This window comes from Centruroides sculpturatus, unplaced genomic scaffold (genome assembly GCF_000671375.1).
Source record: "Centruroides sculpturatus isolate CEXI.00-Female unplaced genomic scaffold, Cexi_2.0 scaffold164, whole genome shotgun sequence".
Lineage (NCBI taxonomy): Eukaryota > Metazoa > Arthropoda > Arachnida > Scorpiones > Buthidae > Centruroides > Centruroides sculpturatus.
The window spans coordinates 509412-528725 of NW_019384679.1; the positions used below are offsets into that span (position 1 = coordinate 509412).

General features: G+C 27.5%; 1 protein-coding gene across 1 annotated transcript; it reads right to left on the minus strand.

Annotated features, from left to right (window-relative positions):
• Positions 1-13877: 13877 nt before the first annotated feature.
• LOC111626940 (homeobox protein LOX10-like) lies at positions 13878-18807 on the minus strand. Its single transcript, XM_023370475.1, has 3 exons — positions 18507-18807; positions 15622-15776; positions 13878-14153 (listed from the first exon to the last, which is right to left on the minus strand). Exons 1-3 carry the CDS (start codon positions 18805-18807, stop codon positions 13938-13940), a joined length of 672 nt encoding a protein of 223 aa, XP_023226243.1. The 3' UTR covers positions 13878-13937.
• Between the last annotated feature and the right edge of the window lie 507 nt (positions 18808-19314).

Consider the following 19314-nt stretch of genomic DNA (forward strand, 5'->3'; position numbering starts at 1 on the left):
TTTTTACTTTTTTGTTCGATATCAAATTTGTTTATAACAAAAGAAATTTGTAACTTATAATATTTCCTAACAATTTAAAAATTTAGTTTAAATTCCTATACCAATATGAATGCGGATGGGATAGATCAGTAGCGTATCCAGGATTTTGAGAATATGGTTACTGCTGGAGGCAGATTCGGGAGGACCAAGCTACTGTACATGCTCCAGTCGTTTTTCTAAAGAATATTACTCAATTACCTTAGAATCATTGGACTGCGATTTGAAAAAAAATTACAGACCTATAAATTCCCACTGTCGTTCATCTGTCCGTCTGTCTTTCCTTAATCTCGAGAATGGAATTAGATAGATGAAATACAAGAAAAGCTATGGAACTCTTAGGGACAGCAAACCACGATTAACTGTATAAGAACTTTTGATCCAAACCGGAAGTCACGTTATTTCAATTGAAAATTTTTCCCCTGAAAGCAGTTACTAGATGACTTGCACGGAAAGATTGTTATTATTAAAGGGAAAGTATGATGTACAGGTTCAAAACAAATATTATAAATGAAATAAATTAAAAATATGATTAAAAATTGCAGCCCGGCATTGTGACGATGTCACAATAAATAATCGTTCGTTTTAGTTATCTAATCTCTCTAATTGAAGTCGTGTGATATGCGTTATTATATTTATTTTTATTTTAAAGTAATAAAACTTATTGCCTTCGTATTTGGGGGATACTGCAGCACCATAAGCACACTACTGATACCCCTTTGGGTTAGGCCTTCAGCATTGGAAAGCCTTGGTTAGCAGATTTTTGGGGATAAAATGTGAACAAAATAAGTTCGTCCCGAAAGATAATAGTGCGCTTCAAATCCAGGATATGCAGTAGATCTTATGTTTACTCTGCCAGTGACAGAAATACATTTAAAATATGGAAAACGAAAGAGATTCTTCATTGTAGGAACAGTTTTTAGAATAATGTTCTTTTGCACTAGTTGGCAATCGGAAAAAATCCTGAACAATCCCGGAAAACCGGGACATCTGGCAACTCAACTTAAGCAAAATATGATAAAGGTAAAGTTATTAAAACTATGGTTACGCCACTTGTTATGGGAAAATATTATTTACTAAAGATTTCCATTTAATAAAAGGATACATGATTCTGACCGTAAGTCATTTATGAGTGATTGTTATTGAAGCACAATACGAGAAGAGTATACTGTATATAATCAATTGCATTATAGTGTTTTACAATCTTTTAAATTATATTTTCCTGCAATTAAAATATCATTTATCATGTTTTGTTGAAAAAATTCCAATTAAATCCTGATTATTGTCCTAAATTGCTACCCAATTAAAAATTTTACAATATTCGTATTCTTAAAGCTTACATTTTCTAAATAAAATTCACGAAAATTAATGAATTAAATAAAATTATTTATCAGTTTAATATAAAAGTTTTGTATTGAAATTAAATAAAATTTGTATTTATAATTTAAAGCTGAAAATAAAAAAATNGCCCTCGTATATATGCTTATTGCTGCAGTTGCAGAACAGTAAAATGAACATCATTTCTCTGTATCACTGTACTATAACAGCACAAGTTACAGGTCCAGTTTGACAAGTTTCAAATCCAGTTTAACAATTTTCTTTGGAAAAGAATAAACTAATGATAAGATCATTGTGAACATGTAACATACTGTAATTTTCAGTGAGAGCAAGAAAATTTGTTGAATCACATGAAAATTTTCCTCAGTCCAAATTTGGTAATTTTAGGCAATTATAATTCCATTTAGATAAAACCGAATATCATCTTCCTGCAAGATCTTCCATAGCTTCACACCCACCTTTATTCAAGCAAATGTCAATCAATTTTTTATATCAATGGAAAGTATCTGTTGAATGTGGATCATCTCATATGAATAAAAACACAAGTTATGCAGAATTTTCCTTGTGGTTATTTAGAACAAATCAACTGTATTAATACTTCAAATATACTATTGGAATCTATTACATTATTCATTGATTGCTCCATGATGACAATAACAACATATCTCATTGTTGTGAACAAATCACAACAATAAGATCAGAAAGAGGTCACAAGTGATTTACTTGTGACCTCTTTCTGATCTTATTTCTAAACATTTATTTTCCTCATATCAAGCTATCAAATTCTAAGAATGAGCAATTACAAAGAGATCAGTGGGCCTCTCCACAATTGTCAGTCTTTTCAGAATTCTAAAAATACAGTAACAGCGCCATATCTAAACTTTAAAGTTTGAATACAAACTGAAGAAGCCAATACAACTAGTGAAAATATTTTTTATTTAAAAACAGTGTGTTTACTATCATGATGCAGACTTATTTACCACAACCACAAGGAAATTGTTATATGAAATATAGCTTATTTAAATATTTTGTTTTATATTATTATTTTATTTTATTGCTAACATCCAATTTTGTGATTGTTTTACCCATTTTCTCTTGCTTTTGTATTTGAATATTCATGTCCTGTTTCTCAAGTGTTTTAAATTTTTGTATGTTCTATTTCATTTCTGTTTCAGACAACTGAAGATGATCCATTAAACATGATTGAAAACACTTTTGGCTCATTAAATTTTACTTGGTAGAGTGATATAGGTGTGGTTTTGTTTCTAAATTTTATTTTAAAGTTTAGAATTATTAGTTCATAAATTTTTACATTGCTCTTTATATTTTTATCTGTTTTGATAACATAAAAGCAAGCATACTCAGGCAGGGTAGGGACCATTATATTTTCAATACCTACAACTGCTAGAACATAAAGCACTTCATGTCTTTCTTTATATTCATCAATCTGAAAAAATTGTACTAAATGCAAATGTTATAATTTCTCTAGTTAAAGTATCAAATGCTTTCTGGTGATGATTTTTAGAACTTATTTGCACGAAAATCACTTCCATACATTCTGAACAGAATTCATATTAAATTTGATTGAATTTCAACTTCTTGAACCTTGAATTGTAATGTTTTAATTATGATTATATTAAACAAAAATAACACCATTAATCCAGCAAAGAAAGTGTGTTTAATAAATAAACAAATGTTTTCTAACATTGTATAACCTGACAATGACCATTTAAAAATCAGAAATCAAACAAATTACAGATGATTTAAAAATGATGGAACACAATAATGTTGTGCACATGGAGCCAGATGCAAGCACAGTGGAAAGGTACGAAAAGATAAAAATAAAATAAAAAACTGAAGACATTAACATTAAGAGACTTCAACATTGCTTTTCAAGCATGTAAAATGGAATCAACATCCTTGAAGTTAATGGCAGTATCCCTATTAGTTATTTTATAAATCTCGATCCTTCCTAAGTGCTTGAGGTGGACTATAAGAGGAAGAGCAGTATAGATGGGTCTGTGCACAATATCTCTTGCAGCCTTTGCCTATGATGTAAGTGTATCATTTGACAGGGCCTGTCTTCTACACTGATGATACACTGATATAAATACAAATGATCATCTTATCACAGGAAAAGGTTGCAAGATAGGTTATGCACAATTCAATATTTTCAATATTTTTATTCAGTTGTACATAGTACAATACCAGCACTGCAGAGTACAGATGGTATAGGTTATGCACAGGTCCATCTACACTGCTCCTCTAATAAAGCCCAAGGATTTACTACAAGGATGCAAACTCCATTTTTCATGTCTGGAAAGCAATGTTGAAGTTTCTTAATGTTAAAGTCTTCAGTTTTTTTTACTTTTTTTGTGCCTTTCGACTGCACTTGCATCCAACTCCATGTGCATGACATTATTGTGTTCCATCATTTTAAAATCATCTGTAATGTTCTTTGTTCAATTTTCAATTGTATAACTTGACAATGATCATTAAAAACAATAGAAAATGTTTGTTTATTTACTTATTAAATTCTCTTTCTTTGCTGAATTACTGATGTTATTTTTGTTCAATATAATTTTTGCATCCAGATTTTGTGTATATGTTGGTGTTTACTATTAATTATGATTACTCTGTATTTGATTTATATATTTACAGTATTATGAAGAGAATTATCTTTAAAAGTAAACTGTTACTTTGTTTTTGAATGATTATTTTGTAAATTACATCTTCAGTCCAAAATATTAAAATGGCATAAGATTTGACATAGCTACAGTATTTTTATACAGTTAAAATTGATTATAAATACATAATAAATGTATGATTACTACCGGATAAACAAACAGCCTATAGTTTACATAAAAATTTATAACTTAAGTAAACATATATCCTTATTTATGATAAATGAATAATTTACATTATTTTAATAATACAATAATAATTTAAATAAATGAAAGCATAAATGTGCATAATGTTTTTTTTTTTAAATTATCATATACTTTTAAAAAAACAGATTCAACTTGTGTTATTCCAATTTAAACTCATTTCATCAGTATATAAATTCATTTAAATGTACTAAAGTGCATTTTGATTTTGTTTTGATTTCTCAATAAGATTTTGTTTAAATAAAAAGGCATCTGTTATGTTTATATCATATTACTTTTGATTTTATTATTTTAAGATCATCAGTAATAAATACCAAATACCTTGTAACCAGAAAAGTTTTTACTAACCACAATTTAGGTCATCTTCAGGTTGTCTATCTAATAAATACCTTAAAAATTTGATACATCTTGGAAAATTTAAAAGTGAGTTCCAACAAATAAAGAACAATAAATAGTTTGAAAGTATAATGATGAATAAATTAATAAATTAAATAAGAAAGTATATTTAAAGATATATTAAATAAATCAATGAAATAATTGACAGAGTATATAATATAATAATAAAAATAATGTTAAAAATATAGTCTTGAAGAAGTCATTCTATACAGTAACCTCTATGTTTGGGAATGTTTCTTGGTCTCTGACGTTAATACAACTTCCCTAATTTGCCCATTTGTGTATTTTGATCATTTTCATCATTTTGTAAGAATGCACAAATATTGTTACAGAATGCACAATATGTAGTGGATAAACAACTATATAGTATAAACTAGAATTGATGACAAAAATAAAATGACATCTACAGTTCCTTTTTAAAATTAAATACATTAAAGAAATAATAATTTCTCAAAGTTCAGTATGAACGAGAACGGATTAGATGCCGCAGATCAAGGAACGAACATCGGTCCAAATTGAAACATTATAATACGTTGGGACAAAATCTCTTCTCCAGAATACTTCTGCAGGATATTCCAATTTGGACCGATGTTCGTTATTAAAGAAATAACTCCTTACAAAAATCTGTTGCAAGAAAAATTTAAAGTATATTAATGTTTCTAAGATGATATCTCATTTTCAGATACAGCATTCAAAAAGAAATTCAGACTTCTTTTTGAACATTTGAATTTAAAGCAAAGAATCATTTTCGAAAATGTTAATCTAGTTTCTTGCAAGGGACTTCTATAAGTAAGAATTATTTTTAATATTTTTTAGTGACAAAAATAGCCAATCAATAATTGGTTAATGACACAAAATACTGCTATAATCAATCACTTTTTATGCTAATTTGAAATCATCGTTCTCAGTGACCACGGTGCTTTTGGAAAGTAAGTATAAGTCAAACCCTACATTATTTTTTTAATATATTTAAACCAAAGTTGAACTTGTATTACAAGCACATCCTAAAAAAAAAAAAAAAAACTGAATAATCCAGTTTATATATTGCATGTATTCATTTACAAATATAAATTTACATTATTTCAATTTCAGAAATATAAATTTAAAAGTCTATCTAACATTTTGAATTTGTTTTTCTTGTTAATAATTCTATTACTGTAGTTATATTTAAGTCTACGTTGTCAAGGTACTGTACGTCAACGATCGCATTTTTTGTTTTAAATATTTCTACCGTAACGCGTTTATTATTCGTCAAATCCGTTTAAAATTCCTAAAAATAAAAAAAATATATACAAATATTCCAATTAAATATTTCTAATATAAACATTATGTCCATTTTCCATTGTCAACCGGCGATACGACGTTACACAATACGATCTTACTACATATATTCCTTTTTTTTATTATTAAGAAAATCTTACTTTTTTGCAGTTTTTCTGTAACCACTGCCTTATACCGTCAAATTGAGAAACAGTTTCGACAGACTCGAAATATTTAACATTCGGTCCTCCGTCCTTCTTCCTTACGACCGCCATTTTGTAACACAGAAAAGCGGTTTTAGTTTCGTTTTTTATCGTGCGATGGCGCTAGTGAGAAATGGGAAATGATCTGTTGGAAAAACACTCGCGCAGTTGTTTGCTGTACTGTACAATGCCCTTTTTAAATGAAATATTTTATATTATTTAATCGTTTTAAGTATAATATATATATATTTTAAATAAGATTACAATATATATAAGAAGCGGGTATATATTTATAATAATAATTATGATTATTATAAATATATACACACAGATTAGACACGTTTTATTAATTATTATATACAGTACAAGCTAACTTAATAAAATAAAATAAAATAGCACATACTTTTTCCCTTTTTTATTAAAAACATAAATAACAGATACATAAAGGATTTATATTATTTATTCTTTCAGATCAACATTTAAAATGTATTTTAAAATTTTGATGTCTAATTAATTTATATACGTTAGGCTATATATATATATTTAATTTAGAAAATTATTTATAATACTTTAATATAAAAATATTTCTTGGTTTTAAATTAAAATTTTAAGAAATTATACTGAACTAAACATGTGCTTTTGAAAACTGTGTTATTCTATAACGTAATGAATTTTTGAGTAAGATATTTATAAAATTAAAAATGGAATATTTCAAATATTATAATTGTTTTTAATAATTATTTTTTAAACTTTATTTTATATAAAAGGATACATGATTCTGACCGTAAGTCATTTATGAGTGATTGTTATTGAAGCACAATACGAGAAGAGTATACTGTATATAATCAATTGCATTATAGTGTTTTACAATCTTTTAAATTATATTTTCCTGCAATTAAAATATCATTTATCATGTTTTGTTGAAAAAATTCCAATTAAATCCTGATTATTGTCCTAAATTGCTACCCAATTAAAAATTTTACAATATTCGTATTCTTAAAGCTTACATTTTCTAAATAAAATTCACGAAAATTAATGAATTAAATAAAATTATTTATCAGTTTAATATAAAAGTTTTGTATTGAAATTAAATAAAATTTGTATTTATAATTTAAAGCTGAAAATAAAAAAATGAGCAATCTCTATTGATTTTATGTCGCCGATTCTGTACATGCTGCCACCTAGTGTATAAAATTTAAATTAATACATTTTAATGACATTAAAATTACAATTTCAAAATAAAAATTTCATTTGTATTTGTTTTAATTTTATTTTTTAATTCGAATAAGTGCTAAAAAAAAGAATAACATATCGATTACAGTCCGTCTTCATCGATTTAAAGTGTGTTATCGCTTGAGTACGAAGCATTGCATACAAAAGAGTGAAATCTGTAATTTAAATCTCGAAGTAAAAATTGAAAGAGCGAAAGATTGTTTATATTTAATTCTAGTAAATTTTAAAACTATTCACGCTTAACTTACATTAGATTTTTATATTTAAAACATGAAAATACTTATTTAAATTTGCTTAAAACTCTCGCAGTAATTAATTTCTAACTATGAGCGAAATGTAAATAGTTAAAAGGTTTAATTTTAATTTTATAGTTTCATATTTTTTAAACACAAAATATTTAAAAACTATAAACATCGAAATCCTTTGATTTAACGGATGATGTGTGAAAATATCCCACTTTAATTGTATGAAATATTTTAAGAAAGTCAAACAGACAAAACAGTAATTTTTATAATAAAATGAATAAATTGAACCGAATAAATATTCTCACTGGAAAAAAATATTTAGTAAAAAGACAGTGGCATTATTACTATTAAGAGTCACTTAAGGGTCCATGATATAAAAGGGCCCAAATCAGGCCTTGGGCACTTTCTATAAAAAAGCATAAATATGAGAATGATTTTTAATTATATAAGATAAATATTAATATTTTTTTTTTGTGTTTGTTAAACTAATTATTTTTATTTTAGTAATAAATGTTTTTGTAGACTATTTTTTATTGTTTTTTACTTTTTTGTTCGATATCAAATTTGTTTATAACAAAAGAAATTTGTAACTTATAATATTTCCTAACAATTTAAAAATTTAGTTTAAATTCCTATACCAATATGAATGCGGATGGGATAGATCAGTAGCGTATCCAGGATTTTGAGAATATGGTTACTGCTGGAGGCAGATTCGGGAGGACCAAGCTACTGTACATGCTCCAGTCGTTTTTCTAAAGAATATTACTCAATTACCTTAGAATCATTGGACTGCGATTTGAAAAAAAATTACAGACCTATAAATTCCCACTGTCGTTCATCTGTCCGTCTGTCTTTCCTTAATCTCGAGAATGGAATTAGATAGATGAAATACAAGAAAAGCTATGGAACTCTTAGGGACAGCAAACCACGATTAACTGTATAAGAACTTTTGATCCAAACCGGAAGTCACGTTATTTCAATTGAAAATTTTTCCCCTGAAAGCAGTTACTAGATGACTTGCACGGAAAGATTGTTATTATTAAAGGGAAAGTATGATGTACAGGTTCAAAACAAATATTATAAATGAAATAAATTAAAAATATGATTAAAAATTGCAGCCCGGCATTGTGACGATGTCACAATAAATAATCGTTCGTTTTAGTTATCTAATCTCTCTAATTGAAGTCGTGTGATATGCGTTATTATATTTATTTTTATTTTAAAGTAATAAAACTTATTGCCTTCGTATTTGGGGGATACTGCAGCACCATAAGCACACTACTGATACCCCTTTGGGTTAGGCCTTCAGCATTGGAAAGCCTTGGTTAGCAGATTTTTGGGGATAAAATGTGAACAAAATAAGTTCGTCCCGAAAGATAATAGTGCGCTTCAAATCCAGGATATGCAGTAGATCTTATGTTTACTCTGCCAGTGACAGAAATACATTTAAAATATGGAAAACGAAAGAGATTCTTCATTGTAGGAACAGTTTTTAGAATAATGTTCTTTTGCACTAGTTGGCAATCGGAAAAAATCCTGAACAATCCCGGAAAACCGGGACATCTGGCAACTCAACTTAAGCAAAATATGATAAAGGTAAAGTTATTAAAACTATGGTTACGCCACTTGTTATGGGAAAATATTATTTACTAAAGATTTCCATTTAAAATCCATATTAATAATAATACTTGAAGTATTTTATAATTAATGAATTTGAACAAAAGTAAGAGAATAAAATGTATTTTTAAATATTTAAACATAAATAAAATATTAATTTATATTTACTATAGATCTATTATATTATATAATCTTAATATACAGTATAATATTGATAGATCTACATTCAATAGGCCTATATATTTACTTAATGTATAGCCTATATACCGAATAAACATATATATTCAATGTATAAATATTAAATGAATAAATATGATGAATCTTAATAGATTTATAGGATTACTTTATCTATGAAATTAAAAGAATTAATGATTTAAACTTATAAGTTATTAAATTATTATCGCATCTGAAACGAAAATTTTAATAAATCAAGGGTCTTAATTCATTATTTTCAAAGTGATTTAAATATTTTGAAATTTTTATTTTATTTTTTAAATATAACTTAAATATAACAATCGCAAAATTATATAAATTTACATTCATGATGGTAAATTATCTTATCACTTACCATAAATCAATTTTTAACACGTGATTAACAATTTAAAATTTTCTATAACTGATAGATTAAAAGTTAATAGTTTTCTTTGATTTTAATACTCTTCTCGATAAGCTTTATAGTAAAAAAAAAAGAAAAAAAAACATTAAAATTGAATAATGTTTTAAAAATTGCATGAGAGGAAAATCGCCAATTAGCGTTGATTTAGGATGTAATTAAGAAGCCGAATCTATAAAGAGGAGACGCATTGAGTATATGCGAGTCAATGGATGCAGCGTAATCCATCGTGCCATATTTAATGCAATTTTCTAATTGCCTGCACGTCACCCGACGAACGTTGATTGTGTAGCCGTGTGCAAACATTGAGAGCATGGCCACCTAATCAGGAAGACTGCTGCATCGATCGCTTTTCCCTGGCGAGAGAGACCGCACAAAACGTCAAACGACGCTTAATTAAATCTAAGTGCCTATTCCGACCAGATTCTGGCCGAGCCTCAAAGATCACTCTCACCGTCCACTGTTCTACTCTAATTTTCTTCACGTGAACATTTCTTATCCCCTTTTCTGCCGATTTTTTTAACTAGAAAAGCATCGCAGTTTATATATTCGAAAAGATTTGGAGCCACTTTATATTCGTTTGCTTGTTGAACCGCCTTTCTGGTTCTGTAATTAAGATTAAACTATTGTAGAAAATTTAAGGTCGGAACATCGTCGATATCCTATAGAAAGTTTCCGTCTTCCTGCAATAAGTGGAACACGTGATCAGAAGTGGTTTCTGCACCTAATCACTGGCGCGACATACAATAATGGCTTTAAAGGCGACATTAATTAGCGCCATTAAGCGAGTGGTTATCGTCTGGGTAATCGATTCTCCTAGAAAGAATAGCACGTTAAGCAGTGCATACGTCACAGCATTAGCTTAATTAACTGTTTAATCACAGAGCACAATCTCCAATTACAGCCGAGACAGCGTGTTTGCCCAACGGATCCGACGACCCTTTAACCAGCTGGTGACACCATGCAGATTAATCATGTTCTGCATGTTTGGTCGGAACCACCCTCTGGGGATAGCTTTGATGACAATGAGGATCTCTCCCCGTTTCGGCCATTTATCGTTGACACATTGAGATGGATGCGGTGGTTCTGATTAAAGTGCTGACTCCGGATCCTCTCGATTCGCTGTTCTAGGTTAAATTCGTTAGTTGATAATTCGTGAACTGTTTTACGTTTCTTTTCAGAGATAAAAGAATTACAGATTGATGCGGTCACCACTTACAAGAAAAAGTTAACCATTTGATTATCAGCTTAATTGCTGGATCAGAATTGTTTTAATGAAAATTGAAATAAAATCACCTGAACAATTTAATAAAATTGTTCAAATAAAAAAAAAGTATAGTGTGATAATAGAAATGTTTGCAGATTATTCCATGTACTGGACCTTTTTGATCTTGCACATTATTGATTTACAATCGAATATTTAAAAAAAAAAGAAAGGAAAAGAGAACTATAAGACCAAAGATAAAAAAATCAGATTGTTACTGTTATTTCTTCGTATATTGATTTAAAATATTATAAGCCTATTAAATATATTAAAATAACGAGGCATATTTTCATTATATAAAATTAATCATTAAAAAATCTACAATTATTAAGATAAATTTTAACATAATTAATTTAAATTTAATTGTATTAACATTTTGGATAACTTTATAATATCTTCTTTTGATTGTGTTACATCATTGATTTTTAATTAAACAAAGAAATTTTAATGTTTAAACCTTAAAAAAATCAAACCATCATTTCGAAATCTTACGATTTAATAAGTAGAGGGTGAGAGTTTCTTTTGGGATTAGAATTATCGATAAATATAAGCAGAATTTAAAAACAAACTTAACAAGCCAAGTCCACGTGATTTGAAGAAGACTGCAGAAGAAGCAGATTAAAAGAATCTTTGTAAAAAGTTATTTATATCGTAATTTAATTTAAGTGAAATTCGAGATTAACTTTGAATTTTAAATTAAAGAAAATAAGAAAATTCCTCAGAAAGACCAATCGAATAATTAAATCTGTTCTTTTGAAAAGAAATCATTTTTATGTCCAAAAATACAATTTGATTCGATTTTTTTTATTTTTAATTATCTAGATGCTACAAGTTTTTTCAATTAACTTTAGGTTAATTATATATTTATCTCTCTATATTTAATAACCTCTATTCAGTGTATATATAATTAAAATTTTAAAATTATATCTTTAATTCTGAATAATACTGATCTATTCTATTTTTTAGGATTTTCTTTCGAAAAGATTTAAATTATTATATTCTATATATATTTATACTCGTATATGTTACGGCTAAAACCCGTGAATCGGATAAAGATAGGATTAACCGGTTAATGCTAATTTTATCCAAGTCCTTTGATTAAAATTAGTTGAAATAAGTTAGCGAAATGTCGATGAATTCTTCACTCTGGTGATTTTTTTCATGCCTAAGATAAACTTAAAAAAAACTTGTAAGCTGCAGTACTACAACACATTAATAAATACAATAATTACAATGATCAACTAGTATACGCCATTTAAAAATCTATGCATAACTTACATATCAGTATTCTATAAATCAAAATACTGTACACATACAGTACTTCTTTTCATTAGGCCCTCACTTTAAAGCTAAATCTAAGATTTTTAAATTTAAAGTTGAGAATGTTGTAGCTAAATCTGGCACTATTTGGTGAAATAACCGACATAATTTACTATATTTTCATTTAACTTATTTTTTAGTAAATAGAGAAGTAATAAATTCTAATTGATTTTAAAAAAAAACAAATTTTTTCCTTTATCTATTTAATCTGCATTTGATTATTCGGCTAAAGTGAAGCAATAGGTTTTCTTCTTGCTTTATCCAGAATGGGATGGATATAACCAGAATTTTAAGTTTTATTCTTGCTTCTTCCACTCGTTTTTGGATAGCATCAGCGTTGTCTGCTCGTTTTTTGGATAACATCAGCGTTGTCTGCTTCAAAATTAATAGATTGTTACTCTTGTTTTAACCAAAAGGATAGGATAAAGTTAGCATTAGCCGGTTAATCCTAGTTGTATACGATTCACTCAAGGGCTTTAGCTGTAATATATAGCCTACAGTATATAATATTTATTAATTTTTATAGTTTATTTTTAAGAATGTGTGTCAAAATTCAAGATGTATAGAAGTACGATACTTATTCTATCTACTGCTCAATAAAAAATTTGTTATAGAAATTTCACGTAAAGAAAACTTTTTTCTAAACTGCAATCTATATGTAGTCATTTAATTAAGCAAGCTTTAAAGATAACGCTTTATTTATGATCTAATAAATTATATCAGAATTCATTCTTTTGTGCTAAATTTATCTAAATTATCACATCAACTCACTCAATAGGTTCAATTTACTTTGGTATTTAATTCACTTAACGTATCATAAAAATATATAATAAATTAAAAAAAAACACTTAAGATTATTTTAATCTATTGTTATCACAGCCGCACTATTATTATAGGCTTTGATATGTATAATGAGCAAGAAATCATCATCAGGATGATTATTTTGTTAAATTATCCTACGCAAAGAAACAATTACCGTATAGTTTAATAAAGTAGTAAGTTAATTTTATCAAAGCTGAAGTAACCTTTTTTATTACTTTAAATTCAGTTGAGTGCTCTTTTCGTACAATATTGTATTTATTCGTGTTCTGTTGTAGCAGTTAAAAGTTTAATGCAAGATCAGTCGTAAAATATTCAATTATCTTTCACTCATCGCTTGTTGATTTCCAAAATTATCCGAATAAAGAACAAACAAAACGATTCTTACAACTCTCATTCTTCAATTATCTTAATTATTCGCAAATTCTGCGAATAATCGTTAACAGAATTGAGTTAGAATTTCGTTTAGATCATCTTTATTGTTCTTAAACAAACAATAAAGCGTTTCCATATGACAATTTTCGAAATTATATAAATAATAAACATTATAATAATTTTTAATAATGATGATTTAACAAGAAATTTAAAAAGATAAACCAACAAATCGAGATCAGGATAGAAGATTATCCCAGAATCGGTGATCTATTTGCGTCGTGTGACCGCGGCAAACACAATATTCCTAATCGAGGCATTTACGACACGACCTCAAGTTACGTATGGCCTGTAAATGGTGTCTCGTGACTTGGATGAATGATGAAAAGTTAAAGTTTTGAGAGGTTCTTCAGGAACTGTCTTGTTAGGTTCACTTTCTATAGCAGTCTCTTCCGTTTTCCTTTCGTTGGGCTGTAGTTTTGTCATCTCCATATTGGATTTTCTACTCCTTTTCCATTTCATTCTTCTATTTTGAAACCAGATTTTTACCTAAATTCATTTTAAAATGTCTTATTATTAAAAAATATATAAAAATAACTCTATATAATTAACATTAATTAGAAAATATAAGGCTGATAGCTAAATTTTATATGATTTAAAATAAAAATAAGCGTTTTCCAAAATATTTATAAAAATCAATTTATAGAAAGACCACAAAATTAGAAATAAAATCATTGTATAGTTCGCCTCTGGCATCGACGTTGTAAAATGCTGTAAAAATTAAATTGTTAATATGCTTAATATTCATCGATAATATTTAATTAAACTAATTTATCGAAAATTTTCGAAACAAACCGATAAAATTTATTTTTAATATCTTAAATATATAATTCAAATAAGAATAAATTTATATTTTATATTTATTAGACTTATGTGACAACATATTTTATATATAGATTTAACACATTGGAAAGACTATTATAAAAGCTAATTTTTTAAATTTTTTGTTCATTAAATGAGATCTCGAGCTTTAAATTAACGCTAAGAGATTCTTCATAACATCAATTCTTTTATACCTATTACTAGAATTTTTTCGTTTTAAACAATTTTTCTTAATTAAAAGAATATTTTATACTGGAACAAATATTCTTATACAATTTAAAATCAAATAAATTGTAATTTTAACCTCTTATTTAACTTAACTAAATGATTTATAAACTCAAATTAGGATTTTTTTTCTTTAGTTATTTTAATTTGCAATCTTTCTTTTTATACGGAAACGTAACATAACTTAGAAATCGTCATATTTTCCATTAGATAACATAAAGAACTGACTATATAATTCTCCATATTAAAAATTTTTAATTATATTTTAGTTATCATAATATTAAAATTCTGTATAGTAAAGACTGCAGTGTTTATTATATGTTACTCATAAAATATTCAAAGAAATCGTAATTACATACAATATGTTTGAAAAATCTTCTAAGCAATTTGCTTCAATTAGGTATTATGCAGCACAAGATATATCTAATATATAAACTAGTCTGTAATTAAGTTAATATCCGCTAGAAAACTTAATAATTAATCTTTAAATTCAATTTAAACATTTATTTTTAAATGCGATTTATTAAAATGTGGATAAATTGATCAAAGAATCCTCAAAATGAACTGCAAATATAACAGGAAAGAAATGTAAATAAACTGCAAAATTCAATAAAATTTTGTATTTATTTACATTTATTTGTCGAGATATTTATTTATTTAAAATTCTTTATTCGTAAGACTATAATAACATATTATAAATAATATTAAACTCGTTTAATATTAATCTTTCAACACACATAATTAAGTTTATTTATGAGTAATTTTGATATCAGATAACAATATGCAATTATTAATTTCTCCTTTAATGATATTAATCAGTATGATAAGAGTAGAATGTGACGAGTATTTCTGACGGAAAATAATTAATATGGGCCTTTTGTGTTTATATTGAATATTTAAAAAGCTTTACCTGAGTTTCGGTCAACATTAAGCTAGTTGCTACTTCGAAACGTTTCGGCCTGGAAAGATATTTATTCATTCTGAATTGATTTTCCAATTCTAAAAGTTGTTGACTTGTAAACGCAGTTCGCGGTCGACGAGTTTTGCCTAAAAGAGGTGTTTGACCTGAAAATAAAGCGTTTATCTTTTAAAATTTCAAATACTTAAATTAAAAAAGAAAATATGCTGACTTTAAACCACGCCCATTCGTATCTAGAGTTTAAATATTTAAAATATTCAATAACGCGACGTATTAATAAACATAACGTGACGTAAATTTGAATTGACCAAACATATTAATTAATTTTAATTAGTGTTAACGAATACGAACCGATTCGAAGTTTGTTAAAGCGAAACCACGCCCATTCATAAGTCGAGATAGACCTAAACGTCCGATTGGTCGTTATTGTTTCGACTCCGCCTTTCATTGACTCCTCGTGACATAAGTGAGGTCTCTAGCAACTTACAAGATTGATGAGATGTTTTCCATCCATGAAAGACGATGCGTAAAATAGTTTAATTAATAAAGACAGGAGCGAATATTGAGAAGATAATTGGATAAAAACGAACATTTAATCGATATCTCTTGTTTATTCAATTATATAATATTTCTTAGCTAACGAGATTTTTATTGGCGGAGTGCTTTGCATAAAATTAACTATTGTGAATTTTAATTTTTATCAACGTTTATCATCTGTAAAGGTCTCTTTTCCACGTCACGTAAACGTTTGACCGTGGAGTCACTATTTAAAAAGCATTAAGAGATCGTTTTAACACGTATTTGCAAGATTCTGTTTTGATAATTAACCTGTTTCTTTTGGAAAAAAAATAGAAGAATACGTCATAGTCGAGTGGCTAAATTCTAAAGAGTGCAGGGTTTGTAATTTAACTCCCTCTATAATTCAGTCTAGTCGTCAATATTACCGTTTGCCAATAGAAGGAGAATGGGGATGTTTTAACAAGCTGGAAAGAGACAACGCTCCAAGCGTCATCCTAATCAGTCCTCTGTTTACTCAGATAGCAGCTGGGACCCCCTAACGCTGTCGATAATCAGATTATTATTTATGAAATCTTAGTGAGGACTCCTTCCACGTCAAATAAAGTAATTTAACACGTCCTGTAGAACAAATTTTTACCTTCTCTGATTCGGTGACGAATTCTGAAAACGAATTTCTTTTGATGTAATGACGTCTGCCACTGCACTTTGCAAATTTTTCTGTGGTTATGTCAATACACTTCATGTAGATCCTTCGGAGCTGTGTTTCGTTTTCTACACTCTTATACACATTGATCTTCGAGATGAAAGCGGTCGAGAAGCTGGAACATCTATTAAGGGACCCATAACTCTTTTAGACCTTAAATATAATCAAATCAAATCCAGAGAAAGCACAAAAGCCTTGATTATCTTGTTAAATTTTTTCTGACTTTAACTTGTTTATCTTTCGTTATTAAAAGCATCTGCGAACTTTTATTGATTTTGCAAATGAAACCAATTGATGGAAAAAACAAAACAAAACCATTAGAGTCTCGCTAACTCCCGTATTTTAAGTAGAAAGTTTGCATATTTAAAATGTTTTTGAAAACTCCATAAATATATAATATACACAGAAATAATTTAAAACTAATTATTAATTTAATGTTAACAATTTAATTTACTTACAGTTAGAAATATTTAGCATAGTCTATATTTAAAAGTTTTATAAAGATAAAATTGATAAAGTGATATAAAACTTTAAAAATATATTGCGACTTATATACTTAGGCTATATATATATCCTATATAAATTTCAATTATTTTTAAGATATTAAATCATCAAAAAATTTGAATTATCTTAATTTTTGATCAGACTTCATTTAATCATTATCAAGTTTTAAATAAATTGTTTTAATTGTTTTTCAATCAAATCTAATTTAATAAACAGTTAAATCGATTCACAATATCCAATACAATATATATTAAAATCAAATTAAATTTGTATAAAAATATTTCAAATTATCTTACAAAATTTAATTACAAAATTATATTATGTTTAATTATACTTGAAGAATTAATTGCGATTAACAAGGATCATTAACTGATTTGCATTCAGTAGAAATTTGCTTCGTCTTTTTATTTAGAATTTAGTCGTTTAAACAGTAAGAAATTAATTATTGCATTTTTTAATAATTATTATAAAAAGGCAATGATTAATACCACCACTTATAATTAAAATTAAAATAATTTTTAAAAAATTATTCTTAACAGACAAGTTAAACTTCATTAATTTTCGCTAATTAATATCAAGCTACAGTTTAATAAAACATATTAAAAATTATTTATGAACAAATCAATTCAGTTAGATTAAGAAAAATTAATTACAGTAAATATCATGAATTCATAAATAGATAATTTATGGATAAAGTCAACAAAGAAATTTTTTATGTAAGAAAATGTTAATTTATAAAGGGTTAGTTGTATTAATTAAAAATTTTATTATATTAAAATTAATAAAAAGGAGTGAATATGACTTATAATTTACACATTAATGTTAATAAAATTTTTATATCACCACGTTTCAATATAATGAACGATACTTAGAATTTTCCGAAAAAATAAAGTTTCTTCTTTGAAAAAATGATTCACATTTCGTTCCTATTTCATTCTCAACAAGCAAGCTTTAAAAACTATGAATTATCAAGCAAAAGTATTCAAATTCTATAATTATAAGCAGAGTAAACTAAAAATATCTTTTAATCACTCCATTAAGTTCTCGTCTTCCATAGATATCGTAGCATCCCAAGGGATGGTTAACTTGTACACATTAAAACACTTTACAAATTAACCAATAGGGTGGAGTATGCTCTCCTTATTCTTACCTGGTAAGTCTCCAGGTCTGGAGTAGTACAACCCCGCCCGCGCTGTCCAATCTGAAGGTTCTGGAAGAGGAGGATGGAACGCGCTTCCAGAAACAGGAAGGATAGATGAAACAGCATAAATCGGATGCGTCGATATGACTGGGACATTCAGATGATGAGATAATAAATGTGGAGTAAATGGTATGGATAATTCCTGACGGACAGCACCGATTTTGTCGACCAAGTGTGTTCTAGGATTGTCTCTAGCTAAGAGAGCTTCGATACAGAAGGAGCCGGTTGAATGTGGCAACTTGGTGGCCATCGGCACCTATTGTTAGCTGTGGGAGTGTTAACTAACTCATCGCAATTCAATTTCCATCTTTTTCTTCCATCCAAGTGTCTAGGAGGAGGTTTCCTATTGGCGGAGCCTTGCTAGCTTCTAATGTGTTGGATACAGCGTTAGCTAGGAAATCAATGACTTGTCGACAGCACTAAACACCGATAATGCTGTGGATGTGGGAATAAATTATATCAGTGATCTTAAAGAGGAAAGATCCTTGCTCTTTTCGCCGGTTGTATTTTTAAAAGGAATTCCACTTTTTGAATGTAAAAAATGATATACTACCAATTAATAAGTTATTTAAAATGTTAAAATCCATTTCTGCTTATAAAATTTACAGTTTTTGTTCGTTTTCACAATTATTATAATACAAAGATTTTTATGGTTTTTTTCTAAATTATTTATTATTTTAAATCGGTTAAAATTAATTAAATTAATCAAAATTATGCTTTAAATGTAAATAAAATGTCATAAAATTTTACTGTTTGT

What these genes read in the sequence shown, in the direction of transcription:
- LOC111626940 (XM_023370475.1), bottom strand. Translation starts at nt 18,807, where the DNA reads ATGGCCACCAAGTTGCCACATTCAACCGGCTCCTTCTGTATCGAAGCT. An exon ending in CAGACCTGGAGACTTACCAG is followed by an intron (nt 15,777 to 18,506) that starts GTAAGAATAAGG and finishes CTTTATTTTCAG; the next exon opens with GTCAAACACCTCTTTTAGGC. An exon ending in TAATGTTGACCGAAACTCAG is followed by an intron (nt 14,154 to 15,621) that starts GTAAAGCTTTTT and finishes AAATGAATTTAG; the next exon opens with GTAAAAATCTGGTTTCAAAA.